General features: G+C 45.1%; 1 protein-coding gene across 1 annotated transcript in view; it reads right to left on the reverse strand.

Annotated features, from left to right (window-relative positions):
- Positions 1–3,901: 3,901 nt before the first annotated feature.
- asic2 (acid-sensing (proton-gated) ion channel 2) overlaps positions 3,902–12,248 on the reverse strand; it is a 460,284-nt gene continuing 451,937 nt past the window's right edge. The window contains exons 8-10 of the mRNA XM_041173261.1: positions 6,313–6,392; positions 4,526–4,590; positions 3,902–3,947 (exon numbers count right to left, since the gene is read on the reverse strand). Coding sequence (XP_041029195.1) covers positions 3,902–3,947; positions 4,526–4,590; positions 6,313–6,392 — 191 coding nt within the window. The remainder of the gene's footprint in view (positions 3,948–4,525; positions 4,591–6,312; positions 6,393–12,248) is intronic.

A 12,248-nucleotide genomic window follows, 5' to 3' on the forward strand; every position in this document is an offset into this window, starting at 1 on the left:
GCCATCGACTGCACTCGTGTGGCTATAAAAACTCCTTGGTATCAGGCAATCCAATTCATAAACAGGAAAGGCTTTCACTCACCTTAAATGACCATAAGAAACTTATCATGCAGGTTCGCACCAGATACCCAGGAAGTGTCCACGACTCATACATCTTGAGTAGATCACAGATCCTGAACATTTTTGAGGAACCACACAGGGTCCAGGGTTGGCTCCTCGGTGACGAGAGGTACCCATAACAAAGGTGGCTGATGATGACCGGTCGGCGGCCACTGAATCCTGCAGAGAGAAGACACAACGATGCTCATGCCACTACCTGAATATTGGTGGAGCAGACCATGGGCATCTTAAAGATATGATTCCGATGCCCTGTCAGATCTAGTGGAGCACTCCAGTACACGCCCCAGAGCGTTTCATGGATCATTGTGATTTGCTATGCACTGCACAGCCTGGCGCTGCAAAGGGGGGAGTATTTGCTAGATGCTGACATGGAGGAACTGCACGTCTCCTCCAATGAAGAGGACATTGAAAAGTGTGAGGGCATTAAGTTTGAGGAAGCTGAGACTACAGGAGAAGAGGCCATAGTACAGGCCAGATGAGGCAGGTGCACGCGTGAGGTCCTCATAGCCACCAGATTCCATGAGGAGGATAGCGAGTTGCAGTGAATAGCCTCTTGGACAAATGCCCTCCATCATGGGCCAACATTAACACCAGTATTGCAATTCCTCTCATTTGTCATAACTCCTAGGTTACTGACAGCCCCTTCCCTAGGTGCCAGTCTGGGTTAGCAATTCCTCTCATTCCTCTGAGGAATTATGAAGCCTCGAGAGCAGGTGTCCTGGCTGAGAAGCGGTGCTAACTGGAGGAGAGCATCCTGGCATCAGACGTCAAAAGGTGCTGTCTCCTCAAGCTTCTCTCCAGTATCCCAGTCCCAATGGCAGCCCTCAAGAGCCAGGAGCTGTTCCACTATCCTCAGTGGGCTCGAAGCTGCATTCCTTCAATCTGATAAAGCTCCCCTTGGAAATCCATCTCCAGTAATAGGACAACACATTGTGTATAACCTTGATGGTGAAACTGATCGGTGACACTTGGGCTAAGGCAGCCGAGGACATTCTGCAGGTGTGTATCTAACCAGAGATGACTCAATCCTTTGTGTCGCCTCCTTCTCTATCACAATAACACCTGGCCCTCTCAGTTAGGGATGCTGGCCTGCTTTTATCCTCACTTTACTCTGCATGTGGACCACCTGAAGATGATGACATTCAAACACTTGCATGCCAGATATTAAAATGCCTCCTCTTTAAGACACGCATTGTGCCCTCATGGCAGCCCTGACCCTTACGAACTCCAAAATGCTCAGACAGCATGAGGCCCTCAAGGTGACGAGTCGTTACTAATAAAGAGCAGACTTCAGCCTCAGTACATCCTCACTCCTATCCCATTGCTCCCCTTGACATTTTCCAAAGCTACAACGTGCACTTCCAGAGCTTGCGCAAAGACTCTGTTGACCGCCAAAAATCATCATTTGCAATTAGCATCACATGTCTCAGCGAGTATTTAGGTGATGGGACACACAGCGCTGCACCCCAATATTGTGACGAGAGTCTTGTGGCTGCAATACAGACAATTACAGCTTGAGAAACGATCAAAATTGTAGGGTTGAGCACCAGGACAATAATTTTTTTAATTCATTCATAGGATGTGGGCGTTGCTGGCTAGGCCAGCACTTATTCCCTATCCCTAGCTGCCCTTGTTCAGAGGGCATTTAAGAGTCAACCACATCACTGTGGGTCTGGAATCACATGTAGGCCAGACCAGGTAAGGACGGCAGATTTCCTTCCCTAAAGGACATTAATGAACCAGATGGGTTTTTACAACAATCGACATTGATTCCATGGTCATCATTGGACTTTTAATTCCAGATGTTTACTGAATTCAAATTCCACCATCTGCCGTAGTGGGATTTGAATCCAGGTCCCCAGGGCTGAGAGGGGAAGAGCTTCGGCATCTTGAGGTTGCAAGGTGCTCCCATTTATTGATGAGCTTAGCAGATGAACACTTGAAAAGTCAGAAATGCAGTTGGCAGGCAGGAGCACACACAAGTTCTGAGTATGGGCTGATAGCATGAAAACCCTACTGGATGACAGAGAGCACATGGAGTTGCACCATGCGTGAACACATCTCTCCTTGTACACTACACCTCACCTTTCAAGAATGCAGACGAAATAGGAGAACACATCTGCCTCAATCTTACACTGCTAAGAAAAAGCATGACACAAGCCTGCAAAGCATGTGCACGAGGTTCCTTCCGCAAGCACATTTAACATTAAGGTTGAGACATCACTGATCTGAAAAAGGGAAACACACTGTGGTGATATGGAAGCAACTATATAGGCGAGGGGCCCATGATAGCAACATCTGCGATAAGTGGGGGGAGAAACACATGGTATCACACCTGATTGACAGCAACAAAGCTCATCATAAAAAGGAGGCATACACAAGATGAGTTGGAAATGGGTAAGATTCTATTTACATTAGTGAATATTATATACATGTTGTGAACACTCGTGCCACTGTTGTGCTCCTAAAGTTTTTAACTTTCTTAACCATTTCATTATGCCTGGGTGCATCCATGACATCCACAGCAGAGGTGGAAGCAGCTTGCTGACTGCTACGCCCTATTGTCTGTGATGAGTTTGGCGGGTGTCCTCTGGAGGGCAGAGACCTGGAAGGCCCAGCCTGCTTTGGGTGTCCTGCTGTGGGGCTGGTGGCCTGTGGAGCTGGAGATGACAGGGGTCACAGGAAGAGGGGTTTGGGATCAGCTGGACACCCTGGAGTCACCTGGGTGGAAAGCCCCAGAGTGCCCATCTGCTCGTCCTCCTTCCTGTGGGTGGCTGAGGGCTCCTAGCTGAATCTTTGAAGAGAAAGGGCAGCTGGAGTGAGATCAAGGTGCCTCAGACTCCTCTCACATGGCCACGAATGGTTGCAGCAATGGAGTGCAACTTGTGCACCAGTGCAGGACCGATGTCCTGGGCCAAGGTCTCCATGACTGCTGCCATCCTGCCGGTGTTGACCTCAGTGTATTGGTGCTATCACCTCGGACTGAATGTGGACAGACTCCTCCATTGTCCATTGCAACCTGAGGAATGCAGCTGAAATCCCTCCCCAATGTTCCTGCGATTGTCACTGCAGCTGCACCAACTGATTTAGGATCGAGTTCGAAGGCTTGTCATCTGACTTGGACTCAGCAGAATCCTGCCCTCCAGCTGTCCTCTGAGTGCTGGCGATCTTGGATGTCCCTGCCTCTGCCTGCTCTGGACCAGATTGTGTTATGCTCACCAGATTGTGACCCCGAGCCTGCTCTAGAACTATGTCCCACCGAGGTATGTGTCTCTGCACTGATGGAAGGTGTGGATGAGCACTGTGAGAGGCCTTAGACCATAAGACCATAAGATGTAGGAGCAGAATTAGGCCATTCGGCCCAACTAGTCTGCTCCACCATTCAAGGAGCTCATGGCTGATCTGATAATCCTAAACTCCACTTTCCTGCCTTTTCCCTATAACCCTTGATTCCCTTACTGATTAAAAATCTGTCTGTCTCAGCCTTGAATATAGTTAATGAACCAGTCTCTAAAGCCCTCTGCAGTAAAGAACTCCACAGATTCACTGCTCTCTGAGTGAAGAAATTCCTCCTCATCTCTGTCTTGAATGGGTGCCCCCTTACTCTGAGATTATGTCCTCTGGTCCTAGACTCTCCTACAAGGGGAAACAACCTCTCAGCATCTACCCTGTCAAGTCCCCTAAGGATCTTATATGTTTCAATAAGGTCGCCTCTCATTCTTCTAAACTCCAATGAGTGGTGTCCTCAGGATCCTCATCCAAGGCGTTGCCAGGGATCAAGCTAAGGCCCTGGTTGGTTGAGGCCATCAGGCACTTGGCTGAGGTTCCTGTGAAAGAAAATAAAGATAATTAGTGCATGGCAGGTGACTCTAAAACAGGACAATGCACTCACAGTATGGTGGTCTGAGAGATGAGCTGCTGCAGGATCCTCACGTGGGTGTTTGCCGTCGACCTCACCTTTGCTGCAGGCACGTTCTATGTTCTCTCCGGCCAGCTCAAGGGCTCGGCTTTCCAACTAAGAGAGGTACCTGCGTTCTGACACTCCACCCCAAGTCTGGGACCTTTCCCTGCGATTGTGCGTGATCTCGTCCTCCATAAAGAGAGACGGAGAGGGTGTGAGCAAGACGCATGCCAGGGCAGATGATAAGGATGCCAGGCTTGTGTGGGTGGTGAGGGGAGCCATAAATGGGATGAGGACATGATCTTCAGACGGGATAAGCCCAGGTGGAGATGTGAGGGTATGTGTGTGAGAATGGGTGGTGATGTCCCTTGAGCTGGCAGTGAGTGAGATGCCAGTGAATGTGTGATGGGCTTGTGAATATGTGATTTCAAGTGATGAGATGGTTGAATTATCCCGGTGGCACGGATGAGATCAATCATCCTCCTTCTGCACTGGGGGGCTGACCTCTTCTGGCACTGACCATCGCTGTCACCACTTCTCAAAACAGACTGCCGAGCTTTCTGGACCTCCTGTGGACAGAACAGGGGGAAAGAGGACATTCCTGCAGGCCTTGACTGCTTCCAAAAGGCATTCCACTGAGGCGAGACTAAATTTGGGGACTGCCGTCTTCCTGGCTTTCAAGGCCATGTCCTCAATGGAACAGTCCTGGGCTGTGGACATTGAGAACATTGTGCGCGGCTGCACTTTAAATATGGCGCCCGGAGTGGAGAATTGCTGAGCTCAAGGCGGGGCGAGTGAACTAGATGATCCAATATGTTTCTCATGCGTGCATATTTAATGAGGCAGGAAGTGGATGATATGGCACGTATACCCGCCATTGTGGCCAGTGGGTTAAAAGCCAATTTTCGTGTGCGCCACCGCACTTACTGCGCTGAGGGCAAAATCCTGCCCTATGAATGGGTTTGACTGGTTGATGTAGAGAAGATATTTCCACTTGTGGGGTAGAGCAAATCTAAGGACCACGAATATAAGATAGTTACTAAGCCAATAAGAAATTAAGGACAAACTTCTTTAACCAGAGTGGCTAGAGGGTGGTATTCATTACCACCAGGAGTACTTGAGGTGAATAGCTTAAATGCATTTAACTGGGAGTTAGATATACACGTGAAGGAGAAAAAAATGGAATCATAGAATGGTTACAGCACAGAAGGAGGCTATATGGTCTGTTGTGTCTGTACCATCTCTCTGCAAGAACAATTCACTACTCTCCTGCCTTTTTCTCGTAGCCCTGCAATCTTTTCCTCTTGCACGTATTGATCCAATTCTCTTTTGAAAGTCACAATTGAATCTGCCCCCACCGCACTTGCGGGCGGTCCATTCCAGGTCCTGACCATTGGAATGCATTGCCTGGATATGATGATTGGAATGAGAGGAGGTTCATGTTGAGTGCCATTATTGACATAGACTGATGTGCTGAATGGCCTGTTTCTGTGCTGAACATTCTAGGTAATTCTACATGATATAAAGAGGATTACCATTTTCTTTCTTTTTAGATCTTGGTTTCTTTTTTCACAAATGCTCAATACTGATCCTAAGTTGGGGAGCTGCCTTCAAGAAGTTTCTGAGTGGGACAGTGTGAAAGAGACTCAATCATTGGTTCTATAATACTGATTTTTAAATGGGGATTCTGAGGTGAAGAGTCATATTCAACTCAATGTTACCTCCATTTCTCTCTCCACAAGTGCTGCCTGACCTGTTTTTCCAATACTTTCTGTTTTTAATTTTGAGATGAAGCTCCTTTTATTAGTAAGTTTCAAATAACCATCACCTGGAAATTAGGCTGTGCAATACTAGCATTTATTAGTTTATATTAAGTGATATAATGGCTCAGTTAAAATGGAAGAGCAATGCCATCTACAATGTGCTAAGAATTCATACATTAATAAAAAGTAATTTCTAGCTAAATCCCATGGCAACTTGCTAATCATTTTAATGCAGACCCCAATAACCAACACTTAAAAAACAAATTTCTTCCACTCCCTCTTTGTAATACAATTGTAGACTTGTTATTTATTCTTAAGCTTATGATTTCATGATAAAAAGCAGAGGAAATTTTCCCGCTAGATGAATAATGCATGTTTTGTAAGTGCTTGATCATGTAAAGGCACAAAGGTAATTCATGATATCTGAAGGCAGAATAGGAAGGTGCACAGCAGTTCTAGGAAGATCATTTTGTATGATATGATTTGACTTTAAACAAACTGTGCCAAAATATATCATAAGAATCTTACCTCATACAAGTAATCAAAGAGCTCTAATATCGTTAAAATGCTAGCACCAATAAACAGGCCCATCTGGCCACCAATGTCACCTGCAAAGGAGAAAACATTGTCAGCAAAAATAATGAGAGGCAGGAGAGAGGCTGCAGTTCCTATTTATATTTGCGAATGGCTACAAATATCTTGATGCTAACTCCCCTAATGCAATAATGGCTAAATGCTTTGCCCACTAACATCCTGAACCATCCAGGTGAGAAATGTTCCAAGTTCCAATCCTGGTCTGATGGGAGCTACAGCATGCACCAGAGGTCCTGGAATGTGGAAAGGAAAAGAAGTTAGGGTCCAAGGGATTGCCATCCATTGCCAAGGGATTCCCACAGATCCCACCTGGAAAACTCACAAATACCAGGTGAGGAAGGATTAGGTTCAGATTTGGTGCTCAACATATTTAAATAGCTACTGACTCCAGATTCATTAAAGGTGGCAACTTGAGTGAGGTTCTGGAGGGCGGGTAGCATGAAAAGAGTGGCACCTTAGCCAGTGTCAATGTTCTGTGCTTTCAGGAGTGTAACATGAAGGTAATGGGAAATTCTTAATACACAGGGTTGCATTTAAATATAATAATTCAATGCTCATTCCTTGCAAAATGTTTCTTTTCTTATTTTCTATTCTGCAATTTTTTATTATTAAATGATGTTATTCACAACAAAGATGCTGAAGAGCAGTAAGCCAATGTGGAGGAACTAAATATGCCCCTGGCAACTAACAGTGATGCACAGAACACAGATAGACATTGGCACTGTTACTGATGCTTTCTGTAATGACCTGAAGTCATGGAAGACCTTTGTAGCTTGTGAACTGCACTGAACCTTCATTAACTGTAAAAGTTCAAAGTCCACTCTGCCGAAATGGTGGTGGACAATTAAACAACTAATTGGAGGAGGAGGCTCCATAAATATTCCCATCCTCAATGAAAGCACATCAGTGCAAAAGACAAGGCTGAAGTATTTGCAACCATCTTCAGCCAGAAGTGCTGAGTGGATGACCCATCTCCTGCATCCTTCTGAGGTCACCGGCAGCACAGATGCCAGTCTTCAGCCAATTCGATTCACTCTACGTGATATCAAATAGTTGAAGGTACTGGATACTAGATACTTAAAAGGTTACGGGCCCTGGCAACATTCTGGCAAAAATACTGCAGAGTGGTGCTCCAGAACTAGTCACAGCCTAAGCCAAGCTATTCCAGTACAGCTACAACAGTGGCATCCACCCAGCAATGTGAAACGTTGCCCTAGTATGTCCTGTAAATACAAAGCAGGACCAATCCAATTACTGCCCCATCAGTCTACCCTCCATCATCAGAAAAATGATGGAAGGTGTCATCAACAGTGCTATCAAGTGGTACTTAATCAGCCATAACTTGCTCACTGACACTCAGTTTGGGTTCCAACAGGGACACTGACAGTATTACAGCCTTGGTTCAAACATGGACAAAACAACTGAATTGAAAAGGTGAGTGAAAGTGACATCAAGGAAGCATTTGACCGAGTGTGGCATCAAGGAGCCATGGCAAAACCGGTAATCGGGGTAAAACTCTTTGCTGGTTGGAGTCATACCTAGCACAAAAGAAGATGGTTGTGGTTGTTGGGGGTCAGTCATCTCAGCTCCAGGACATCACTGCAGGAGTTCCTCAGGGTAGTGTCCTCAGCCCAACCATCTTCAGCTGCTTCATCAATGACCTCCCTTCCATCATAAGGTCAAAAGTGGGAATGTTCGCTAAAGATTGCACAATGTTCAGCACTATGCACGACTCCTCAGATACTGTGTCCATAAACAGCAAGAACTGGACAACATTCAGGCTAGGGCTGATAACTGGCAAGTAACATTTGGGCCACACAAGGGCCAGGCAATGACTAGCTCTAACAAGAGAGAATCTAACCATTTACCCTTGACATTTAATGGCATTACCATCGCTGAATCACACATTATCAACATCCTGGGGGTTCCCATTGAGCGGAAACTGAACTGGACCAGCCATATAAATGCTGAAGCTTCAAGAGCAGGTTGGAGGCTAGGAATTCTGTGGCATGTAACTCACTTCCTGACTCCCCAAAGCTGATCCACCATCTATGAGGCACAAGTCAGGAGTGTGATGGAATAACGGCTATCGCCTGAATGAGTGCAGCTCCGACAAAGGTGGGACCCTGGGAAGTACCGAGGATCATGGTGTGCATGTCCATTGGTCCCTTAAGGTAGCGGAACAGGTAGATAAGGTGGTTAAGAAGGCATATGGGATACTTGCCTTTATTAGCCGAGGCATAGAATATAAGAGCAGGGATGTTATGCTGGAACTGTGTAAAACGCTGGTTAGATCACAGCTAGAGTATTGCGTGTAGTTCTGGAATCCACATTATAGGAAGGATGTGATTGCACCAGAGGTGGTGCAGAGATTTACCAGGATGTTGCCTGGGCTGGAGAGTTTTAGTTATGAGGAGAGATTGGATAGACTGGGGTTATTTTCCCTGGAGCAGAGGAGATTGAGGGGGCACGTGACTGAGGTGTATAAACTTATGAGGAGCATAGATAGGGTAGACAGGAAGGAACGTTTCCCTTTGGTGGAGGGATCAATAACCAAGGGGTATAGATTTAAGGTAGGGGCAGGAAGTTTAATGGGGATGTGAGGAAGGATATTTTCACCCAGAGGGTGGTGGGAATCTGGAACTCACTGCCTGAAAGGGCAGTAGAGGCAGAAATCCTGATAACATTTAAGAAGTATTTGGATGTGCATTTATGAAGCCATGGCATACAAGGCCATGGGCCTAGTGCTGGAAAATGGGATTAGAATAGTTAGGTACTTGTTTGACCAGCGCATACTCGATGGGCTGAAGGGCCTTTTTCTGTACTGTAAGCCTCTATCACTCTATGACTCTATAACAACACTCAGGAAGTTCAACACCATCCAGGATAAAGCAGCCCGCTTGATTGGCACCCCATCCACCACCATAAACATTCACTCCCTCTACCATCGACACACAGTGGCAGCAATGTGTACCTTTTACAAAATTCAATGCAGCGACTCGCCAAGGCTCCTTTGACAGTACCTTCCAAACCCACGACCACTATCACTGAGGGCAGCAGATGCATGGGAACACCACTAGATGCAAGTTCCCTTCTAAGCCACACGCCATTCTGACTTGGAATTATATTGCCATTCCTTCACATTCGCTGGGTCAAAATCCTGGAACATCCTTCCTAACCGCACTGTAGAACTACCTACACCATATGAAGTGCAGTGGTTCAAGAAGGCAGCTCACCATCGCTTTCTTAAGAAAATTAGCAATGGGTAATAAATGCTGGCCTAGCCAGTGAAGCCCACATCCCAGGAAAAAATAAACAAAAAGGTTAATAATGTGGGCAAGAGTAACTACACGATTTAAGTTAGAAAGTCACATAATGCACATAGCCAGACAATGTGTGCTAATCTCTAGATTCCCTTTTTTAGTTTTGCAAAATGCGTGGAATTTAGTCATTTTTAATGCAAAAATATATCTTGGATCTCTCTGATAAAAGAACAGGAGGATGAGGCAATCATAAACTAACCAAATTCAGAACAGGGCCCTCAGAAAGTTGGGGTAAGCTTGCAGGCTAGTGAGACAAGCTCAATTTCACTGCTGTGCATCGTTAAAGGAGGCAGTACCGAACAAACTGATTTCTGAGCAAGACACAATTATGTCTGTAATTATTCACATGAATGAACAACATGACAGCTAATGGCTTCTGCATGATTGAGACACACAGATATATGTGTCTGTTTTCAACAATTAAATAAAAGATTGGTGTTTAAATAAGCCAGTGCTCCAAAAGCTATTTGGAGATATCTTAGCAAAAGAACTGCCAAATTACATAATATCCGAGCTCTGAGTTTTCATGTTTCTGCTAGTGACATGGAGCCACTGCTGATCTCATTGAGAAACTACCTCCCCAGTGGCAGAGCTGGGCCATGTGCAGTTGCGGTTCCATGTCCACCTGCAAGACAAGTGTGCCATGTAACTTATCAACAATTAAAAGGTTTGCTTAAAAAGAGCCTGAAATGGAACAGCCAGCTTCCCAACTTAGGTTTGTACCATCCTTGATGGGCCCAACAAGAACTGCGCGCGTAAGTGAAGAGCAGACTTATTGCATTTTTCTAGATGCCAGGAAATGTCTTCTTATTTTCCAGGCAGTCTGAAGGCTTCAGCTGACATCCTCATTTGAAGCAGCTCGTAAATATACATTTACAGCTGATTAATCTTCAGTCCCAGACTGCGGCTTTTGTCTTTTTGGTGCATTTCCTACAGCGGGACATCCATGTCTCCAATGTCAAATTTGGCTCACATATCTCAGTCGTGGCACTCTGATCCATTGCTCCACTTCCCTATTGTCACTACAACTTCCCCTTTAATAGCTAGCTGCAGTCCTTTAACCGCTGGGTGCTTTGATGGATTTCTGGTTCCCAGTGACATCTGCTGGAGGGCAAACTCTATGAGAATGCTTATTTAAATTAGGGGAAGGAAATTACAAGGATAGGCAGGCCTGTGCACTGGAGCAGCTCAACACCATTTTTCCCATCATTGAAACATTGGGGCTGTAAGGCCACATTAAAATCTGTGCAGATATTCCTTCAGAGCAGCTGTGGTCTATCTCAGGGGATTCACAATTCCTCTTGCGTGGAGAAGGATATATAAAAAAAATCTCAGATGAAGCCTGAATCTGGAGTTAAGAGGGCAGCAAGGTGAGTGGCAGATCCTTGACAGCTTTTTCTTCTTCATATGAAGAAAGCTCAAGGTCAGTTCAACTTTGGCAGAGAAAAAAACAAGTTCTTTCAGGTAGTTGCGCAGGATCCTGTGGAATACAGAATCGACTATTGTTTTATGTGTTGGATTGTGATTATCATATACTGGAAGAAATTTCAAGCAATGAGGTAAAGTCAGCATATAAAATACACGTTCTTGAGCCAAGCAGCTTTTGTCCTGCTTTTTACAAGTGATATATGCTTCAAGCTTTCAAATATTAATGAGCTTTTAAACAGGGGTAATTCAGAGCAGGTGACCCTGCAGCAATAAGGAACAATTTTCCTAGATATGTGTTGAGCTGTAAAATTACATCAGCCTTTGAGACAAACTATGCCATTTATGTGTGCTCTCTGACGATTTGTGGCTTGCCAAAAACTTTTCAAGCTTGTTTTGAGTTCACTGTTTGGTTTAGACGTGCATGGATAAGATTGTTTTTGATACTTTACTCATTTTGCTAAGGTGCTCCATCAAAATTTCACCCTCAGAAGTGCAGTGAAGATCACAATGCAACCTCTGACCAATAGTTATAGAAAATCAGTTCACACTTATGTTGGGCCTATCATACCGTCAGGTTGCCTCAAAGTGACTCAGAGCCGGTTAAGTACTTTTGAAGTGTTGTCATCATTGTAATGTAGGCAAATTTTGTAGCCACCAATTTGCACATGGGAAGGCCCCACAAACAGTGTGAGGGACAAATGATGAGTTCATCTCTTTTAGTGAGATTGATTAAAGAGTGGATATTGGCCAGACCACTGGGAGAACTTCCTAGTCTCCCTCAAATTGTGTCAGAGAATCTTTAACATCTTGATAGTAGGTGGAGTCAGTCTCAATGTAACATCCTGTCAGAAGACTTCAGTGTAGACACGTGATGTAATGCTTCTTGAAATAAATAGTACTTGAATTGTCTTTACTCCATCATGTGGTGCTCCCCCTCTGTTATGTTGACGTTTAAGAGTATGCCCATTGGGAATGAGATAACTGCTCCTCAGAGCTCCTGACTGCAGATAGTGGATCAGCGGTTCTGAAAGTCTGGCACTGGTCTGATCCTGTGAGAAATAGTGAGGAGCAAGCTCATGTTGTGTAGGTAGAATAGTTAAAAAAAAACTTTACAAAGTA

The sequence above is a fragment of the Carcharodon carcharias genome, chromosome 23 (assembly GCF_017639515.1).
Source record: "Carcharodon carcharias isolate sCarCar2 chromosome 23, sCarCar2.pri, whole genome shotgun sequence".
NCBI lineage: Eukaryota > Metazoa > Chordata > Chondrichthyes > Lamniformes > Lamnidae > Carcharodon > Carcharodon carcharias.